The 19995-nt window shown below is 44.5% G+C and overlaps 1 protein-coding gene across 1 annotated transcript in view; it reads left to right on the top strand.

Moving 5' to 3' along the window:
- The window catches only part of GOT2 (glutamic-oxaloacetic transaminase 2), a 22717-nt gene extending 2722 nt beyond the window's left edge, over positions 1-19995 (top strand). Inside the window, exons 2-10 of the mRNA XM_046682785.1 lie at positions 7215-7371; positions 9686-9814; positions 11795-11854; positions 12379-12540; positions 12773-12877; positions 14076-14226; positions 14690-14855; positions 18070-18220; positions 18748-19995. Coding sequence (XP_046538741.1) covers positions 7215-7371; positions 9686-9814; positions 11795-11854; positions 12379-12540; positions 12773-12877; positions 14076-14226; positions 14690-14855; positions 18070-18220; positions 18748-18870 — 1204 coding nt within the window. The 3' untranslated portion in view covers positions 18871-19995. The remainder of the gene's footprint in view (positions 1-7214; positions 7372-9685; positions 9815-11794; positions 11855-12378; positions 12541-12772; positions 12878-14075; positions 14227-14689; positions 14856-18069; positions 18221-18747) is intronic.

Genomic DNA, 19995 nt, shown 5'->3' with positions numbered 1-19995 from the left:
TAGTATTCCATTGTGTATATATCACATCTTCTTTATCCATTCATCAGGCATACTTGGGTCATTTAAATAGAACTCTCTAAGTTCAAATGTTTCATTTAGCTGCATTTTTTTTTTTCTTTTTTGGGCGGGGGAGATTAGCCCTGAGCTAACTACTGCCAATCCTCCTCTTTTTGCTGAGGAAGACTGGCCCTGAGCTAACATCATGCCCATCTTCCTCTACTTTCTATGTGAGACACCTGCCACAGCATGGCATGCCAAGCGGTGCCATGTCCGCACCCAGGATCCGAATCGGCCAACCCTGGGCCACCGAAGCAGAACGTGCGAACTTAACCACTGCACCACCAGGTAGTCACAGGTCAATGAAGAAAGAATAATATGCTAATTTTAATGATTTATAATGATTTGTTCTTAATTACTTAATTCTGGTTAGTTTTTAGTGAAATGACTCAAAGAGTATCCTGAGACCCTTAAGAAAGGCAGTGGCTGGGGCTGGACCCGTGGCCGAGTGGTTAAGTTCGCGCGTTCCGCTGCAGGCGGCCCAGTGTTTCGTTGGTTCAAATCCTGGGCGCGGACATGGCACTGCTCATCAGACCATGCTGAGGCAGCGTCCCACATGCCACAACTAGAAGGACCCACAACGAAGAATATATAACTATGTACTGGGGGGCTTTGGGGAGAAAAAGGAAAAAATAAAAATCTTTAAAAAAAAAAAAAAAAGAAAAGCAGTGGCAATAGTGGTACGATAACTGGTACTTAGAAAGTCAAAATTGTAGTATTGTTTTTGTCGTTTTTAGCTCTGTGGTCATGAGCCAGTTAATTAACTTCTCTTCTTATTTTAAAATAAGAACAGGAGGGAGAGCATTTTAGGAACTATAAAGCACTGGGTAGGCTCCCAGGGCAATTGCAGGGTATTTGAATTGGAAATGCTTATCTGAATACTTTGTACCTCACCTCTTTTGGTTAGCTGGTCAGTATTGCTCCGTGCCTGAGACTTTGCTCTTCTGTCCAAAGTGCATTGATAGGGATCACTGTAGGCCACAGGGTGTCAGCATCGTTGTCCACAGAGCACTCTTGTTTTCACCTACTACTGGCCTTTTAAAAACATCAGGCAGAGTTCTTACAACGTGGGCATGGAGTCTTTACCCTTTTAAAGAATGGAGTAGTGCCGGGTGTGGAGGACCTGAGCCTGGTTGCTGATGTGGGACTGATCAAAGGGAGAGGCCCTGCTCCTGTATTCAGATCCTATGTTGAGATGCAGTGTGTTCACATTGCTTCTAGAATTCTCCTTAAAAGATACCACTCTTGACCAGATCTCTGGCAGAAAACTCCAGGCTATTGTTTCTGAGAGAATTTCTCTGCTAGAAAACTTTTTAAAGAACGTGACAAATTAAGGCTTTTCACACCATTTAACAAGAATAGTGCCCTCTGTCCTGGTGGTTAGGAGCAGCAGCTGTGTCATCGTTGATTGAAGACCTGCTAGACAGACCATCTTTTTAAAAATGAAAATTGCTTACCAGAAGTTCTCTATAAAACGTCCTTGACGTTCCAAGTATTCCTTTCACTCGTCAGTTCACGACAGTGATGTAGACAGGCAGGTAGCTGCATGTTTTCAGGGTCTGAATTGTGGGCAGGAAATTAGGAAAGCTTTCTTCAGGCCCGGTTCAGAAGTTGCTTCAAGGTATCTGTTTCTTACTATTGCTTACATACTGGAACAACCAAGCGGCCTGGAACAACGAAAAAGAATGAGAGGGATTTTGAGTCCTGGCAGTAGAGGTAGTGAGGAAGCAGGATGATAATGTCTCTCGAGACTCTAGAAAAAACTAAGTAGTAATCATTGAAAAGCAAGAAAGACCTCCATTTGGCCATGAAGTCTTATGCCCACATGCTCCTTGAATTCTGTACGTGCTTGGCCTCACCAGGCATGGCGGTTATAAATAAATAAGTGTAGTAGTTTAATTTAGTAACTGATACCAGCAAACATCAGGCACTCGCTCTGTCCCAGGCTCTGTTCTGAGTGTTTTATGTTTCATAACTCCCTTCATCCTTATAACAACCCTGTGAGATAGGTAAGTTGAGCCCCCATTTTACAGATAAGAAAAGTTGCGACTTAGAGAAGTTAATTGATTTGCCTGTGCTCACACAGCTAGTAAGTGGCTGAGCTGCTGTTGAATCTGTTCTGTTTGCCCAGTACTGACATTGCTCGAGGCAACCTATTAAAAGAAAGAAAAGCCTGGGAAATCCAAACATGGAATAATACACCCTTCAATAACAGAGAATTAGCTGTGCATACCAGTTACGGCTATTGAGACTGAGGCAATTTCCAACTTGTCGAGAGAGCATGAATTTAACTGTGTAGTTCCGTGTCCATCCAGCCATCCAGTGTGCCTCATGGAGGAGTGAGCTGTGAGTGCTGACTGACCACAGCTCAACAAGAAAACGATTGTTGGGAAAGAAATTCTAACGAAATAATCCACCGGGCTAGTCAGCATGGTGAGCGCAGGGAACTTTCCCTGTGCCGGGCTGAAACATTTGATCGGTTGAGATTGGATAAATGATTGCTAAGAGAACATGGGCTATTTCACCTAGGTAATTTAGAGCCTTGCTTCCTGCTTCCACTTTATACTGTAACACCCCCGACACCCCCAGCTTCCCCCCCCCCCCCACACAGCTTTTTCTAACCCTTAGCCTTTATTCTTATGCCTGCTTGGAATGCCTTTTTCCTCCTTTCATCCGTAGCACTTGGCTCATAGGTCACCTCCTTCTCGAAGCCTTCCTGAGCCTATACTTATCTCCCCTACCCAGGCTGTAAGAGCCTGTCCTCAGGGCCCTTGTAAATAATATTCTCTGCCCTGAGGCTGTCTTTGTATCACCGTATATTACCCCTCCACCCTCCCACCCCCCAGCCTGCATTGTGTGTAACTCCCCGCTGGGCTAATGTGGTGGTGAGGGATTGTGTTTTACTCTTTCTATTCCAAGCTCTTACCACATAGCAGGTTCTCAATGATTGATTTAGAGATCATAAAGACACTGTTTTCTGTAATATGAAACTGTATTAAAAACTCCTTGCTTGTTTCCCCTGAAGAAAAAGGGTAGATTAATCTTTGTCTCAGAACAGTAATTTGCCATAAGGTAAAACCTCAGTTTGATAGATTAATGCGTTCGTGCTGCCAGGAGGGTGTTGGGAAAAAAGATGGTGCTTCTCTGGGAAATCTCAAAGATAGTTTTAGGGGAAAGTTAGCCTGAAATTTTCATTTTCTATACTTACGATTCAATTTGGGGAAGGCCAAATCAAAAAGGTTGTTGGGTGATACTTGGTCACTTTGATGCGGGGTCGGTGAGCCGAGGAGTCGAAAGAAAGATTTCTTAGACTCTTAAGATCTGGCAGTAGTGCTCTTTTATTTAGAGAACAGTATAGAATAGCATGGGGACAGGAACCATGGGCAGTCAGAGCTTCTGCTGCTGCCGCTTCTGCTGCCCCCGCTGGCATGGGGACAGAACCCACAGGCAGGCAGAGCTGGTGCGTGGGGACAAGACCCACGGGCAGTCAGAGCTCCTGCTGCTGCCCCAAGTTGAGGGTTAGGGCTAAATTTAAGGCATGGGTATGTGAGTCATCTCTTTGCAAGACAAAGAAAAAAAGTTAAAATGGTACCAGTGCCGGTAGGGTCCGGCCATTGGGCGGTCCCACAACTTTTAGATAAGAATCAAACTGGATTGAGTAAATGGCAGAAGTCACCGCTCAAATATTATCTTCAACTAAAGACAAAGGAGGATTTTGGGGTGGGGGGTCAGTTACATGAGGTTGCCAGACAGTAAACAACTTAAGTTCTTGCCTTCCCCATTAAGAGTTTCCAGAGATAAGGCCATCCCCCCTTCCTCCTGGCGCAGAGAGGGAGGCATGGAGATTTCCTTCACAAATGCAATTGTTTCTGATCAAAGGGCAAGCAAATTCCACTCCTCGGAGCCTGATTCTCATCTGCAGTTTTAAAATAAACCAGCCTAAAAATCCTCATCAACTTGATTAAGATGGGATTTGTGAGTGCCTGAGAAATAATCATTGCGTACCTATTTAATCAAAACAACAGCAAAAATTCACGTTGAACATATAACATGGTGGTAAAGAACCTTACCTCTTTCAGGTGTGCAGAACCATTTTTGTTTGTTAGTTTTGTTTTTTCCTTAAATAATCAAGGATATAAGAGAGTCAACATAAAGCCTAGAGAAGTATTCTGGGAAAACACAGAATCTCTCCTATCCAGGCAGAGTACACAGAAGGTAAAAATATAACCTTTCGTATTGTAAGGAAAGTCATTGATCGCTAAACCAGGCAAGATTGAGCAGAATTTTAAGGTATTAACACCTTTCGTAGCTTCTTTTCAGACTCAGTTATTAGAAATCAAAACAGAATTCCCTTTCCAAGGTTTGTCTTTACATGCTCTTTAATGTTTAGAACAAACTGACACTTTAGGAGAGTATAACAGATTTCTCAGTTTTAATTTCTGATACAGTAAATGTTGCTAGTTATATCCCACATAAATAAAGTCTTTTCTGGGCCCTCACTAAGTTTTAAGAGCGTAAAGGGATGCAAAAACCAAAATCTTTGAGAACCACTGCTTTGGGACAACACGACTCTTTTTCCTTGAAAGACAAAAACATATACACAGTTGTATTGCTTTGTCACTATTGATCCTGGTATAGAATCAACTTATTAACTATAACTTTTAACCGAAGTAACTTTCATTTCACAGATAAAACGGGGAGGGCGTTGATGTCAGCCCTGCACAAGCACATTAGCAGACCAGTAAAGCTCATGGAGCCACACAGTGCAACGCCTCCAGCCACACACACATCCCTTTTATACCTTCTTAAAATGGGAAGAAAGAACATGTTCACTAAAATGACCCAAAGCTAAAGCCTCTCTGAAGCACATAAAAATAAGAAGCAAAAGTATATGAACTTTAAACCCGGCTTAGTAATCAATGTTGTCAGTATTTTATCTTACTCAGAAGTTATCTAGGTATCCAATGATTCATTAATCCATTAATGGACTCATTGTAATATTATTCCAAGATTTTAAGTTACTTAAAGATCTTGGAAATTGTCTTCAAACTGATATATTACAAAATATAATCACTGTTCTCCCAAAAATCCATAACCCCAGTCTAATGAGAAAAATATCGAATTCCAGTGGAGGGGCATCCTCTAATATACCAGAAGGTCTGAAGCTGTCACAGTCAGGAGGAGCAAGAAATCGTGGACTTAATAATGTATCAATATTGGCTCATTAATTATGACAAATGTCCCCTATTACCATAAAATGTTAGTGGTAAGAGGAAACTGTTAGGGGCGGGTACGTGGGAGCTAGATCTATACTATCTGCTCAATTTTCAGTACATCTAAAAGTATTCTAAAAAATAAAATCTGTTAATAACAGAGTCAAAATATGTCATTGCTGTTGAAATTAAAAATTTGTCAGAATAGTTGAACAAATTTACATTTTTCATAATTTTAAACATTATGGAGGAGTAATGTTAATTTATTTTATCAGTAACCCAGAATAAGTTTAGGGGGAAAAAACCCACAGAGATGAAAATATATGCTTGTGTTATACTTACCATTAATAAATAAAAGACATGGCTATTTTTATTAAATCAAAATTAAACTAGTCTCATTTATCAAAGATTTACCTTACTTATATGAACTTGAATTTTTTAAATGTTTCTGAGCTAGTTTCTTTAAGAAAAAAAACTGAGTCTAGCACACTTGAAATACTAGAAATTCCGTCTCTATAACACAATCAGAATAGAGTGCCTTTAATTTGAGGTTTTATAATCTAATTTATCTCTCCAGAGTTGGAAAACACCTCACATTCAGACACTCAGAGGTAAAAACCAAAAAAAGCCTTTTTGAATTACCAACATATAGGGAGCTTGTAGCTCTTCAGGTCTACAACTTCAGCCACAGGTAAATAATAAGCACACACACAAAAATCTCACAAATCGGATAAAAAAGAGATGGCAAAAAAAACAAACCAGATTATCTGTCATCTCTCACCAGAGAATTCTCACCAGAGAATAGACCTTTGCTGTCCATTTAGAGATCACTGAGCGGTCAGAGCATGAAGCCAGACTCAGAGTCACTGCTGCCAGTGGGGACCAGCTTACTGGCCACGAGTGATCCAGAACCCCCAAATGAGCTCGAGAACCAGAGCTGGATAAAGTTGTGTTGCCTCTTGAGGGTCACTCAGGGAGTGCACTTCCTCAGCAGCACGGGTCACCGGCCCAGTCAGACGACTCCGCTGGGCCTTGGTGGATGACCCCTAAGACTTAATTTTTTAAGGTAAAATCATGACTCTCATACAAATACAAAATAATGAACGTTGTCAAATGTTTTAACTCAATAAGTAATTAAATCAGTGAAATATTACAACCAGTCCTTCCAGCTGATTTTTAATTCCTAAGTACCTAGCAATTCTCTGTCATCCTCTCCACTCCTGCTGTCCCCCCTCGGTTCAGGCCCTCATCTCTGTCACTCCTGCTGGGCAACAAACCAGATTCCTCAGTGACCCTTCTGCATCTACCCTTACCACTCTGTGTTCAGTACCCCACCTTGCAACTACGTGGGCTCTAAAAATGTAAGTCCGTTCATGTGATTCCCCTAATCTGATCACCACTACCCTCATTAACGTTAATGAGTCTACGTGTTTTCATTCCCTCCAAGGTGAAGCCCAGGAACCTGTATTTTTAACAAGCTCTCCAAATGATGCCCTTAACAAGCTTGGGAGCAGGATAAAACCCCAGCCCCTTGCAGGGGAGGGGGCATCACATAATACTCCTGCGTTGGCCCTTGCTTACTCCTCTAGTCTCATCTTTGACCACTCTCAACTTCTCACTGCCAAATTACTTGAAGTGTGCTTTGCCTGACCTGAGTCAGGTTTGGGCTGCTTCGAGAGCCTACGCATATGCCCTGTCCCGCCCAGGATCGTCCCAGTGCCCCCCTTCTGCTTCTCAGTGTTTGTAGTGGAATTATGGGTCTTCTCTACTCGTCTGCAAAGTGCTTTGAAGTCTTACGCATTGTTGGCTTGTTGGTGCCTATTGCTGTACCCTGTGTGTAATAAACAGGCAGACATTGTTGAAATGGGTTTTTGGCAGATCCGAGACATCTCTGACCGTGGAAATCTAGCTACTGTGACTGATGTCTTGTATTTCCCATTTCAGCTCCTGGTGGGCCCATGTGGAGATGGGGCCCCCAGATCCCATCCTGGGAGTCACAGAAGCCTATAAGAGAGACACCAACAGCAAAAAGATGAATCTGGGAGTTGGTGCCTACCGGGATGATAATGGAAAACCTTACGTGCTCCCTAGCGTCCGGAAGGTGAGTTTGCCACCCGTGCCCTGCTTGATGGGGCTGAATCAACCGAAGGGAGCTCCTGGAGAGTGGCAGAAAGACTGCTGGGCTGGGAGTCTGGAGACCTGGGTTCTAGTTCTGATACTAACTGCTTGAATCACTTAGGTTGTCTGGGCTGTCGTCTCCTAGGCTGTAAAAGTAAGAGGTTGGAACTACCTGGTCTTTCCAAGATTGGACTTCCGTGATTATCCATAAAAGAGGCATAGTGTCATGTCTAATCCCGAGGGTGCAGAAAAAGACTAAGAATTTAAACTTTGTCTCTTGGTGACAGGAATAGCCCTTTGTGGATGAGGATTTCTGTTGTTGTTTTCCACTTCTCTCACTTTGATTGCCTTAATGAAGCCCTCCTACATAGGCATGCTTGCTCCTTTCTTCCTATTGAACCACAGAATAATTTTCTTTATGTTGTTGTATTTTTAGTAGTAGTCTTTCTATTGGTTATCATTATAACTATAAATAGTATAACTAATCCCCTTAGAATAGTTTTTGTTAAGTATGTATTTTTCTTTCCATCTGCACCTCTTCTGATGAAATATGAATGTGCTGCTTTGTCACTTCCAAAGCGGGGCGGTGAGGTGGTGTTCCTCCATACAGCAGAACTAGGCACCGTGAGTGGCAGTTACGGAAGAATACTTCTGGGCAAGAGGAAAGACCTCTGTAATCATCTGAGCTGTGCACTGTGCAGGAGGCGGGTTCAGGCCCCCCCGAGCCGGTGCAGTAATAGAGCAAACTACCGAAAGAAGAAATTTCAGAACGTATGGCAGTGTGGATTAGGTGTCATCTCTGTAATTCTCTGAGTAGAAAAAAGCTCAAGAAACAATTCCGATGAGAGGACTCTACTAAAAACTGCCCGCTGCTGGGTCTTAGGTCCTGGAGGGACTGCCTTGGGTCTCAGTAAGTCAGGCGAAAGTGTTTGGCAGGTGTTAGCTATTGTTGCAAGCTGGAACACGTCCACACGCTTCTGTACATTACCTCATCAGCTCTTCACCTCAGTCACATGAGGTGTAGAAACAGTTGTTCCCCATTCAACAGATGAGGAAACTGAGCTTCAGGAAGTTTAATAATTTGCCCAGGGTCACACAGCCAATATGGAACAGGCAGGCCTCTGACTCAAAAGCATGAAGATATGTGGCTATTATTATTAACCTTTAAAGTTCTTAGACTGGCATATACCTTGAAATACTTCTTTTTTTTTTGAGGAGGAGGAGGAGGATTAGCCCTGAGCTAACATCTGCCACCAATCCTCCTCTTTTTGCTGAGGAAGGCTGGCCCTGAGCTAACATCCATGCCCATCTTCCTCCATGTTATATGTGGGATGCCTGCCACAGCATGGCTTGCCAAGTGGTGCCATGTCTGTACCCGGGATCCAAACCGGCAAACCCCAGGCCACCAAAGTGGAATGTACACACTTAACTGCTATGCCACCGGGCCGTCCCTGAAATACTTCTTTTTTATGTATTTAGTTTTATTTTATCGTCTTGTATCTATTTTAAGTGTCCTTAAACCTTGTTCTTGTGCATTCCAAGAACGCCATTTTATGTTAAATGGTAACAAAGAGACACTGTATACCCATCCACATAAAACCTAACTTTAAAAAAATAATAGGGCCAGCCCCGTGGCCTAGTGGTTAAGTTCAGCACGCTTTACTTCAGCAGCCCAGGTTCAGTTCCTGGGCAGAGACCTACACCACTCATTGGTGGTGGTGACCCACATATAAAATAGAGGAAGATTGACACGGATGTTAGCTCAGGGTGAATCTTCCTCAACAACAACAGCAAAAAAAAAAAAAAAGCAATAATAAAATAAAAATTTTCAGATATTGCTGTTCTGCAATATAAAATATTTTACTTCTTCTTAGATTATTACCCTTCTTCTTAGATAGCATCTCCAAATAAAAAACAAGGCTTTACTTCCAAAATTTAACTTACAAAACATTGATTATTGAAGCCAGCCCTGTGTCCAAGTAGTTAAGTTCGCACGCTCCACTTCGCCAGCCTGGGTTTTCGGCAGTTCGGATCCTGGGCGCAGATATGGCACTGTTCATCAGGCCATGCTGAGGTGGTGTCCCACATCCCACAACCAGAAGGACCTACAACTAGAATATGCAACTATGTACTGGGGGGGCTTTGGGGAGAAGAAACAGAAGGAAAAAAAAAAAAAGATTGGCAACAGATGTTAGCTCAGGTGCCAGTCTTTAAAAAAAAAAGGAAAACATTAACTATTAATCATGATATAATTCCAGGTAAGAAGAAACTAAATGGATGCATCTTCTCTTGTCTAGGCAGAGGCCCAGATTGCTGCAAAAAATTTGGACAAAGAATACCTGCCCATTGGGGGGCTGGCGGAGTTTTGTAAGGCATCTGCAGAGCTGGCCCTGGGTGAGAACAATGAAGCCTTGAAAAGCGGCCGGGTAAGCAGAGCCGACTCTGGCATCATACAGGGGCTGTCTATAAATTTAACAGTTTAAACACATGTGAAATAATTAGATAAGAAAAGAGATGTCACTTTGTGTGTGATGATTGTTCTGGGGTGGCCACACTATTGCTAATGTCTCTTCTTTAGGTGGTAAATTGGCACTAATTAAATATAAAAGATTTCATATAACACCAATTCCAAAAACGCAGTAGTAATTTGATGGATTCGACCCTGCTTTTGCTGTTAGTCTCTGGGTGCTTATGTTCATTTCACATTGAATATGCGTTAGGAATTAGCTCATGCCCTGAGCTTCCGGCTTAGACGGAGGGAGCGGGCAGGAAACACGCCACAAGTGGACTGTCGAGGCCAGGGCTAGTCCAGCGGCCTCTGGTGCCCCTTCACAGCCCGTTTGGACATTGAAAGAGAGCAGACCGTGCTCCCTTCCTGCCATCTCCCTCCTCTCTCAGAGATCCAGAGAGCTCTACTGCAGCCGTGGCAGGAAGGACAAGCGGTGTCTCCTCCTTCCCGTTCCCTGGGGTCCCACTTATTGTGGGAGAAAGATGTCCCTAAAGTCACTAGACAAGCTAGTGTGTGTGCCCACAGTGTACACAGGCGGCGCTCCTGTAGAACCGCCTGGGGCAGGTGGGTGCCGCCAGGCCCTGGCCCGTGGGCCCCGCCAGGCCCTGGCCCGTGGGCCCCTGTGCTTTACAATTTACTTTCTTTTGAAACAAATGTGTTTTTTAATGGATACATTTGTATGTTTAAATATTTATTTTTCTAGGGAAAAACACACAAAGTAGCAAAACTAAGCTAGCATTTCTCCTCTCCCTTCCCCCAAAGCCAGAATCAATACAGTTTCTTCACAAGCCTGGTCTAAGTCCACACGTTAGCTCATTAGCTCAGAAGAGCATGCAGCCACCACCCGGGGTGATGCGATCGTGATCGGACGTCATGGGCAGAACGCGGTTTGATGGGTATCCATGCAGTCAGCCAACCGCCTGTTAACCCCTCACAGAAACTTCTGTGTTTTTCTGGAATTTTTGCTTATTCTCTTTCTGTCCAGCAAATTGTAACCTAAGTGTAAGACTGGCCTGTCTTAAAATAACATCTTCTTGTCTTTTGTAAATTGCTCTGCCTTTATGAATCATTACTATTTTCAGATCTACAGTTATGTTTTTATTTCTGTCATGCCAAAGTTTGTGGAGACAAACTTTGTTTAGTGAAGAGTTTGGTAGTTGGGTTCCCCCCATTTAACCCACTGCTCCCTGGTCTAGAAGATAGGTTTATGTTTCGTGGAGCCTCATACTTCTCTGGTGCCTTTAAAAAAAAAAACCTGTGGTTTCTTACTCATCCCCTAAAGTTGACCAATTTGAAGCAACAGATCTGCCACAGGCATCTCTCTATTACCCAAAAGATAACATTTTCAGATTATCTGTCATCATAGAAGGGGACCTCTCAGACAACTGTAAAATGTAGAAGTGTTATGCTAATGCACTTGTTAACTTGCTTTTCAAGATGACTTTTTTTGATATTCAGAGAGTCATTCAATTTTGTATAGTTGTAGAGTAACATTTTAATGTAGTCACTGTTCTCAGTGTCTTTTTTCCTCTGTATGAATCACTCCTTTTTCATAAGAGGGTGGGATTTTTGTGTCCTGAAAGTTCCTCACATAACACAGGGTGGCACTAATAATAGGCCATAAGAAATTAGCTTCTACATCAGAAAGGCTTTGAAAACTGAAGAGACGGGTCTTTTGAGAACCCCTGAGAAGACTCAACCCATCTCTTAGAAAATGGAGAAATGAAACAATAGCGCTGTTCTCGTTTCCAAACATTCTTTTGGAACGTTGTCTTCAGCTTCTAAAGGAGGAAGGGTACTGACTGCACAGTGCCGCTCTGCGGGCTTGAGCTGGGTTTTATTAAGCTGTGGGCCACAGAGAGTTGCACCTCACTGACCGTGCATGTCTCTTCTTCAGTATGTCACCGTGCAGAGCATTTCTGGAACTGGGGCCTTAAGGATCGGAGCCAATTTTCTGGTGAGTCTGCAAACACCCTCAAGAAAGAGCTGTAAGACAGTCTGTAAGCTGAGGATGGTGGGGTTTTCTATGGCGTGCATGTTTGCTGACCCAGAAGTGGATTTCCTCTTGCCACAGAGCTGGAAGGTTTCCCGTTCTCTGATAAATGGAGTCCTGCCTGAAGGGAGGGGGCACGAAAGTACTTGGAAGAAATTACAAGGTTATTATAATAAATATAATTTATTGCATATATACTCTTACTAGGAGATTTGTTTTAACTTGTTTAATCTTCATGAAGGAGGTTCAGTTAACACCATTTTACAGATGAAGAAAGTGAGGCCCAGATAGGTCCTTGGCGACAGCAGCCAGTTTAATTGGCAGAGCCTGGATTCCAATCCAGGCAGTCTCGCTGCTGAGTCAATACTTTCTCTCAGTCATAGAGAGAAGCTGAATTTCAGTAGAGAAAAGTGTCCTCTCAGTATAATAATCAACTTTTTTCTCTCTCCTTGCTTCATTTTTCCGTTCCCTTTCATCCCATCTTTTAGCAAAGATTTTTTAAGTTCAGCCGAGATGTCTTTCTGCCCAAACCATCCTGGGGAAACCACACACCCATCTTCAGGGACGCTGGCTTGCAGCTCCATGCTTATCGGTACTACGACCCCAAGACGTGCGGCTTTGACGTCACGGGCGCCCTGGAGGACATTTCAGTAAGTGGCTTTCAGGGCAGGAGGGGTGAAGAAGCAAGGAGTAAACCTGTTTGTAGAGATTTGATGTCTCCCAGCTGGATCTCAATACCTGACTTAAAATACGGGGGATGAGCTAGTTCCCAGTCCTCAGGTCATCTGTGTCACTTATCAACTAACAGTGACCTCATGGCATTTCAGGGAAGCTGTCCCCTTGAAAGGTGCAAAGTAATCTCTTGGTCGTTTGTCTCTTTAGAAAATACCACAGCAGAGCATTATTCTCCTGCACGCCTGTGCCCACAATCCCACAGGAGTGGACCCTCGCCCTGAGCAGTGGAAAGAAATAGCAACATTGGTGAAGGTGAGGAGGGCGCGCTGACGGGTGACGGTTCTGTTTTTAGTAACTAGCTTTAGATGCTTAACTTGGCAACCTCTTAACAGGGAGAATTAATTAATCTTGGAGCCTGCATGAAATTTCCGTGCATTGTTAAATTGCCAGGAAAGAGGTCATTTGCATAATTAGCAATTTTTTAATTGATGATACATGAGCAGTTTGAAAATAATTTTTGCTCCTCAGCCTGGATGATAAAACTTGTCGTTGGCTGGCCTGTACAGCAGGCGTCCACTGGCCCCAGGGTGTCTGCTGGTGGTGCCTGTACTCGCTCTGGTTGGCAGTGATTTGTTCATCCTTTAGCCGCTTTTTCATGTCCCCACCTGTCCTTGCTACTTTCCCTGACACTGCCAAGATCGTGCATAGGGGCAGCTATCAGAGAAGGCTCTAGTCAGAATTCCTGGGGAAGGAAATATTCCTGTTGCTGTGTGTCCCCATTTTCACTCCCTTTGGTTGCCCTTTCTATTTTTTTGGCTTTTTCTCCCCCAAACTGCCCCAGTACGTAGTTGTATATTTTAGTTGTGGGTCCTTCTAGTTGTGGCATGTGGGACACTGTCTCACTGTGGCCTGATGAGCGGTGCCATGTCCGCGCCCAGGATCCAAACCAGCAAAACCCCAGGCCACCAAAGTGGAGCGCACGAACTTAACCACTCAGCCACAGGGCCGGGCCCTGGTTGCCCTTTCTTTACGTTCTGTCAGCCCTAAGCTGCAAAGAGAATGAGACAGAGAAACAGCATCCAGAGGGCACTTTCAAGATGAGACAGTTCTAATGAGGCCATCCCATGAGCCCTGGGTATAAGATGAGTCAGCCAGAGTTACAGTACCCCAGAAAAGGCTGATGCTGGTCCTGTGACTGGACCAGAACAATTACCCAGACTACCACGGGCCCGAAAAGAGCTTCCTGTTTGACCAAGCAGCATTCTGGGCAGATTTAAATTAAGATTCTCTTTTCTTAATGTCTCCTTGAGGGACCATATCCACCAAAGTAAAAAAATATATGTTGTTATCTTAACTGCAGGAAAATTAAACATCTCCAGACTGCCATCTGGGGAGAAAACTGTGTTGACTTTGTCTCTGTGAGGCAGCATGGTCTCAGTAAGCACGGTAACCATCCGGGGCATCTTAAGAGGGACTGCCTAAAGCTTTGGTCTTCTCTTTTCCTTTCCAGAAAAACAATCTCTTTGCGTTCTTTGACATGGCCTACCAAGGCTTTGCCAGTGGTGATGGGGACAAGGATGCCTGGGCTGTACGCTATTTCATCGAACAGGGCATTAATGTTTGTCTCTGCCAATCCTATGCCAAGAACATGGGCTTATACGGTAAGCCAAAGGACCCAGCCTGACCTCACAGTGTGAGATGGAAGAAATGCTGGGAGAAGATGCCGCAAAGGGTGTAGAGTTGGGGGCGAGGGGAGGTGGTGTTTGTGTGTGTGTTCCATGTCCCTCCTTACCCAGAGCGGAAAGACAGGCAAAGTGGATTTTACTGATCTTAGCCATATCTTCTTCAGTGTCCCTGAATTCCTCCAGCAAAGAAACTGATTACTGCCTCCCTAAACAAAAAGTGACTGCTCTGTAAGACAAGAAAAGGAGGCTTTTGAGCACTCTTGAGTACTCAGACTTTCTGTTGTACCTAGGTTCACCATGCTGGGTATTGAAAACTTTTTATTTATAACAGCATTATTTTTGCTTCTGACGAAAGCAGATAATGTGTAGCAAATTTAATCCTGATTTGCTTTAGCGTTTTAGATAGAACTAGAAGACAAGAACCATTTTGTCTTCTCAGGTGAGCGTGTGGGAGCCTTCACTATGGTCTGCAAAGATGCTGATGAAGCCAAAAGGGTGGAGTCACAGTTGAAGATCTTGATCCGGCCCCTGTATTCCAACCCGCCTCTCAATGGGGCCCGGATCGCCTCAACCATTCTGACCAGCCCTGATCTTCGAAAACAATGGTAAAGGCACATTGCCACTCCCCAGCCGTCTCCCTTTCCCACCATTGATCCTTGAAAGCTCGTTATAGTTGGCAGCTAGTGACACGCAGTACCATACAGCTTCCACGTGTGGAAGGAGAGGAAGGGACAGAGGAGTGTGCGTTTTTTGGTTTTTGTGGGGTTTTTTTAAGGAAGGTTAGCTCTGAGCTAACATCTGCTACCAATCTTCTTCCTCTTTTTGCTGAGGAAGACTGGCCCTGAGCTAACATCCGTGCCCATCTTCCTCTGCTTTATATGTGGGACACCTACCACAGCATGGCTTACCAAGCAGTTCCATGTTTGCACCCGGCATCTGAACCGGCGAACCCCGGGCTGCCAAGAAGCAGAGCGTGCCCACTTAACCACTGCGCCACCGGGCCAGCCCCTCAATGTTTCTGCATGTATTTGGTTTTTATTATCTATACCATCTGAATCTCTCTGACCTGTGCTCTAGATTAGTGTTACTCGATCTTTTTGACCACAGTCCACATAAGACATTCAGTTACATCATGACCCTGAACACACATCACCTATGTGTGTTTATAGAACTGAAACGGTTGCCAAAACTCAGTACTTAAGCTTCATGTCTATACTCCAGTGTTTTCTAAATACCAGTTACTTCCAACTACATTGAATTTATGACCTTCTAATGGGTCGTGACACTCAATTTAGAAAATATTCCCCTAGATCTGGGCCTGGCAAATATGCTCTGCAGGTCAGATGTGGTCCACCTCCTATTGTTGTAAATACAGTTTTATTGGAACACAGCCACACCCATTTCTTGCTGGATTGTGTGTGGCTGTTTCCAGGCCGTGACAGCAGAGTTCAGTAGTTGTGAAAGAGAGCATATGACCCACAAAACCTAACATATTTACGATTTGGTCCTTTATAGAAAGTTTGTGAACCCCTGCTCTGTGTAATTCAGAGTTAATAAAAACCAAGAAGCCCTTGGGAGATGTGACTTGTGATATGAGAGTTTATCCTGGGTAGCTGGTCAATTGAGGGGATAGATCTCTGAGAAGCTTCTTGGGTAGAAAAGCTAAGTCTGCTGTCTGCAAGAAACTATCTACAGCTCACCTAGTCATCGTGTGACAACTATTTTTTCTACCTTAAATTAACATTGAAGTAAATAGTAAGAGTCTGGTTCAGGATAGTTCTTTTCAATACAATGGCTCCATGCTAGACTTACCAAAAAATTTAAATTATAATTTTATTTTTTTCTGTTATAAAATTAATGTGTAATGGGGCTGGCCCGTAGCCTAGTGGTTGAGTTCACCACATTCTGCTTTGGCATCCCAGGTTCACAGGTTCGGATCTATGGCGCAGGCCTACACTGTTCGTCAGCCATGCCATGGCAGCAACCCACATGTAAAGTAGAGAAGAATTGGCACATATGTTAGCTCAGGGTGAATCTTCCTCAGCAAAAAAAAAAAGAATTAATGTGTAAGTGCATTTTAGAAAGTTTGGGAGAGGGGAAATAGTTAACCATAACTCCAGTCATTGTAACCCAGCCTTTTGTCTTTGCCTGCTATTATCCATTGTTGTAACATACTATATACCATACTGCTATTTGTAGGGATCGAGTTGGTTTTGTTTTGTCACTTAGAATTTTACTATGGAAGTCTGTAGTGTACAATGATGGCAGAGATACTGTGCTAGATGACTAGGATGTGGTCTCTATCCTTGAGGAGTTTATAGTCTCATGAGAAAGGTACACGTGGCACTGATACAGGACAGAATAAATGCTGACTAAAGGAGTGTGGATTCTAGGGAGCGTTAGGGAGGATGTGATGAAGACACCAGCCTCTGAGCTGAGCCTTGAAGAGAGAAGAAGGGTTTTTTCCCCTGAAGGAAATGAAGGAGAAAGGAAACCGGACAGGGAGATGTGTGTGGGGAAGCGCCGGCGCATGATGCATGCTGTGCAGAGTGTGCTTCCGAAGTCTCAGGTGGTTTTCATTGCAGAAACACCGAGTGTGAGGAGGATGGAGAAGGCAGCAAAGCTGCAGAGGGGGAGCAGGTCATGAAGCCCCTTAGTGGTCCTGTGAGAAGCCAGAGCTTCATTCTGCAAGCAACAGGGAGCATGGAGGGGTTTTGCTAAGGTCGCCCCGGATCTGGCCATGGTCAGGCACTCAGTGCCTGTAAGACCCAGGGCTCAAAGTGAATGCAGCTAGGTGGATGGGACTGCAGGAAGTTTAACAATCAGTGGCATCCCCAGAGGGGCCGGGGGTTCCACCTCCGGTCATCGCCCTGCTGGTGCAGTGTTGCCGCTTCTCATTTTTCAAGAGAGGAAGACTCCACCTTTCTGTGTGCAAGTGCCCAATGTTAAAATGTTTAACTGAGTCAAATAAAACATGACTAAGACCTTTAATTGGCAGTTTGTAACTTCTGTTTTAACATCGTCATCCAGAGATCATTTAGGAAGGTGAACACGTAAGAACAGGAAGATAAACTGTAAATGTTTTTGCAGTCATCGGGTTGGTGAAAGCCGACAGGAATTTCCCATAGAGCCACGGGAATAGCATGGCAAGGGTAGATTCTGAGGAGGGGAAAGACTATCCAGAATCAAGCGAGCTGTGTGTGGCCGGAGGACTGCCTGCCTCTCCAGGCCCCCAGATCGACACCCTCTCCTCTTGGGGTACTCTCGGCACAGCACTCTTCCACTGCTTCTTACCTTGTCCCACCTTGCTCCACAGTTGGTCGTTTCCATGTTTGCGCCTGGCATCAGTTGTAAGCTTTCAAAGGCAAGGACCACATCTCAGGCCTCCCTTTCTCCTCAGCACTTAGCACCTCGTAGGTTCACAGTGCGTTGTCTTCATTGGGCTGGCAGGAATATTTATTTCATCCATGCTAAAAATGGGGTCATATTTTCCTGTTTAGCCCACACCTTTTGCCTCCCGCATAAAGGATGGGGCACCTTAGCCTTCCCAAGTTCTAGAGTGATTCGTTCATTCATTTTCTTACTAAATTTTGTTAACTATTTTAGTTGCCTGATCAAAATAGTGTTCCAGCATGAAAGAGAATGCTATCAAATAGCTTTCTTCCCAGACAGTGACAGCACATGACGCAGTCAAGGACAGAGACTTAAGACTCACTAGGGTGTCCTCACGGGAGGCCAAAATGCTGTGAGCTGTGGCTTCTCTCTTCAGTGCTTGTCCAGAATTGAGCTGCATTTTTCCTTTTTTTTTTTCTTTTACAGGTTGCAAGAAGTAAAAGGCATGGCCGACCGCATCATTAGCATGCGGACTCAGCTGGTCTCCAACCTCAAGAAGGAGGGCTCCTCCCACAGTTGGCAGCACATCGCTGACCAGATTGGCATGTTTTGTTTCACAGGACTGAAGCCGGAGCAGGTGAGTGGACTCCGATCTCTCCGCAGCCGACTGACTGATCAGCTGTTGCAAACCAGAATTCCTAATAGGTCGCCTGCCCACTCGGGATTTCCCTAGAAGCAGTTATGTTGGAGTCCTCCTAGGTAACAGAAGGATGTAGCACTCGTTTTGTCTCATTTTTCATTAGTCACTGGCCTGTCTGTGTCCTCCCTGAGGTTACAAACTTGTGCAGAGCAGAGCCCGTTGGGATCCTTTTTTGACCACTGCTGCCAATCTGGAGGGATCCCAGGACAAGCAGGAGCCCGAGTGCTGATAGGAGAGAGAGCTGCTCCAAAGCTGGATTCTGAATCTGTTTTTCTACAAATGCTGAATCTAAGACTTTTTTCTTCTTTTTCAATCTAAGCTAGCACCCCAAATTCTAGGAATAGGGTTTAAGTGAGAAAATAGAGCTGTTTATTTTTCTGTTTTAACAGTTGGCTAATCGTGCCATGCCAGGGCCGGGGAAGTCCATCTGACCCGGAAGTGCCCAAGCTCTCTCCTCTCTGCAGGTGGAGCGGCTGACCAAGGAGTTCTCCATCTACATGACGAAGGACGGCCGCATCTCTGTGGCAGGGGTCACCTCTGGCAATGTGGGCTACCTTGCTCATGCCATTCACCAGGTCACCAAGTAACTCCCCCGTGAGAGGAAACAGAGACGACCTTCCTGTCTTCGGCCCCCGCTGGTGTGAGGTTCACAAGGCAGAAGAGGGCGGGTGGATGGTGGTGAGCAGAGCATTTCTTTCAACCACAGTACGTAACACTCAGCGACTGAATGTGTTTCTCAGCAAAGAACGTGTAGTGAAATAGGGCAGAGGCACGTGTGGCTGGTGTCTGGAACTTTGCGGCTCTAAACCAAATTCTCCCTCATTCCTTTGTCTCCAGCTTTTCCGGAAGAGTTTACATGTACAAGAAAGGCATAGCCCAAAAAAACCTAGCAGTCACACCATTGCCATATTTCAGAAGCTTTAACTGAAGCACCTGATGGTGTCGGGGTTCCTCTGTAGATCCAGCGTGAAAATAGCATGTAGGAGAGGCTGTGTGAGAAGCCCTCGTTCTAACATCACAGGCAGCCTCACGTTAGTCCTCCTGTGGTTGAGCAGCCCTGTCAACAGACCTTATTACAGAAATCATGTTTTAGGAAAACCAGTGAGTCTGCTGCCACTGCAGCAAGGAATATAAAAGATGCTGTTTCCTGTCTTATTTAAGAAAGAAAGAAAGAAGGTGCTCCTTTTTAATATCTGCAGGCATTTTAATGTTGCTCTCTGCTCCCTTATCATTGCTGTTCATTTCCTTGGCACAAAGGTGTATAACTAGCCTAGATTTTCACCCTCTTATGCTGCTTGATTGACCATCACCCCATCCTCTAGGATGTGCTTATTTGAAGAATGAAGAACATAATTTACTGCTCGTCCCATAGCCCCCTTTCTCGGCAGAGAATAGCAGAGAGTAGGTGACTGAACTTTATTTCCGCATCCTCTTCAATGAGTGTTTGACTGTCTCCTGTCGGGACGTTGCCTCTGCCCAACTGGACCTCGTACCTTCGTTCAGCGTGGTGGTGCAGTCACTCATCTCACATCATGAGTCGGGCGTCGCAGGGTAGAACCAGGAGAGAGGATTCTCTGAGCTTTGGCTTTAACCTTTCTGTGCCCCCAGCTGGACTCAGGCTTCACCCTTTGGAAAGATAACCACCCTCTGCTCGAATCATGTAGACTTATCGCAGCCTGGTTTCTCTGTTACAATAAACTTACTGTAGACCC

The sequence above is a fragment of the Equus quagga genome, chromosome 13 (genome assembly GCF_021613505.1).
Source record: "Equus quagga isolate Etosha38 chromosome 13, UCLA_HA_Equagga_1.0, whole genome shotgun sequence".
NCBI lineage: Eukaryota > Metazoa > Chordata > Mammalia > Perissodactyla > Equidae > Equus > Equus quagga.
The sequence above is the reverse complement of the archived record's forward strand: the minus strand, read 5'-3'. Positions and strand labels throughout refer to the sequence as shown.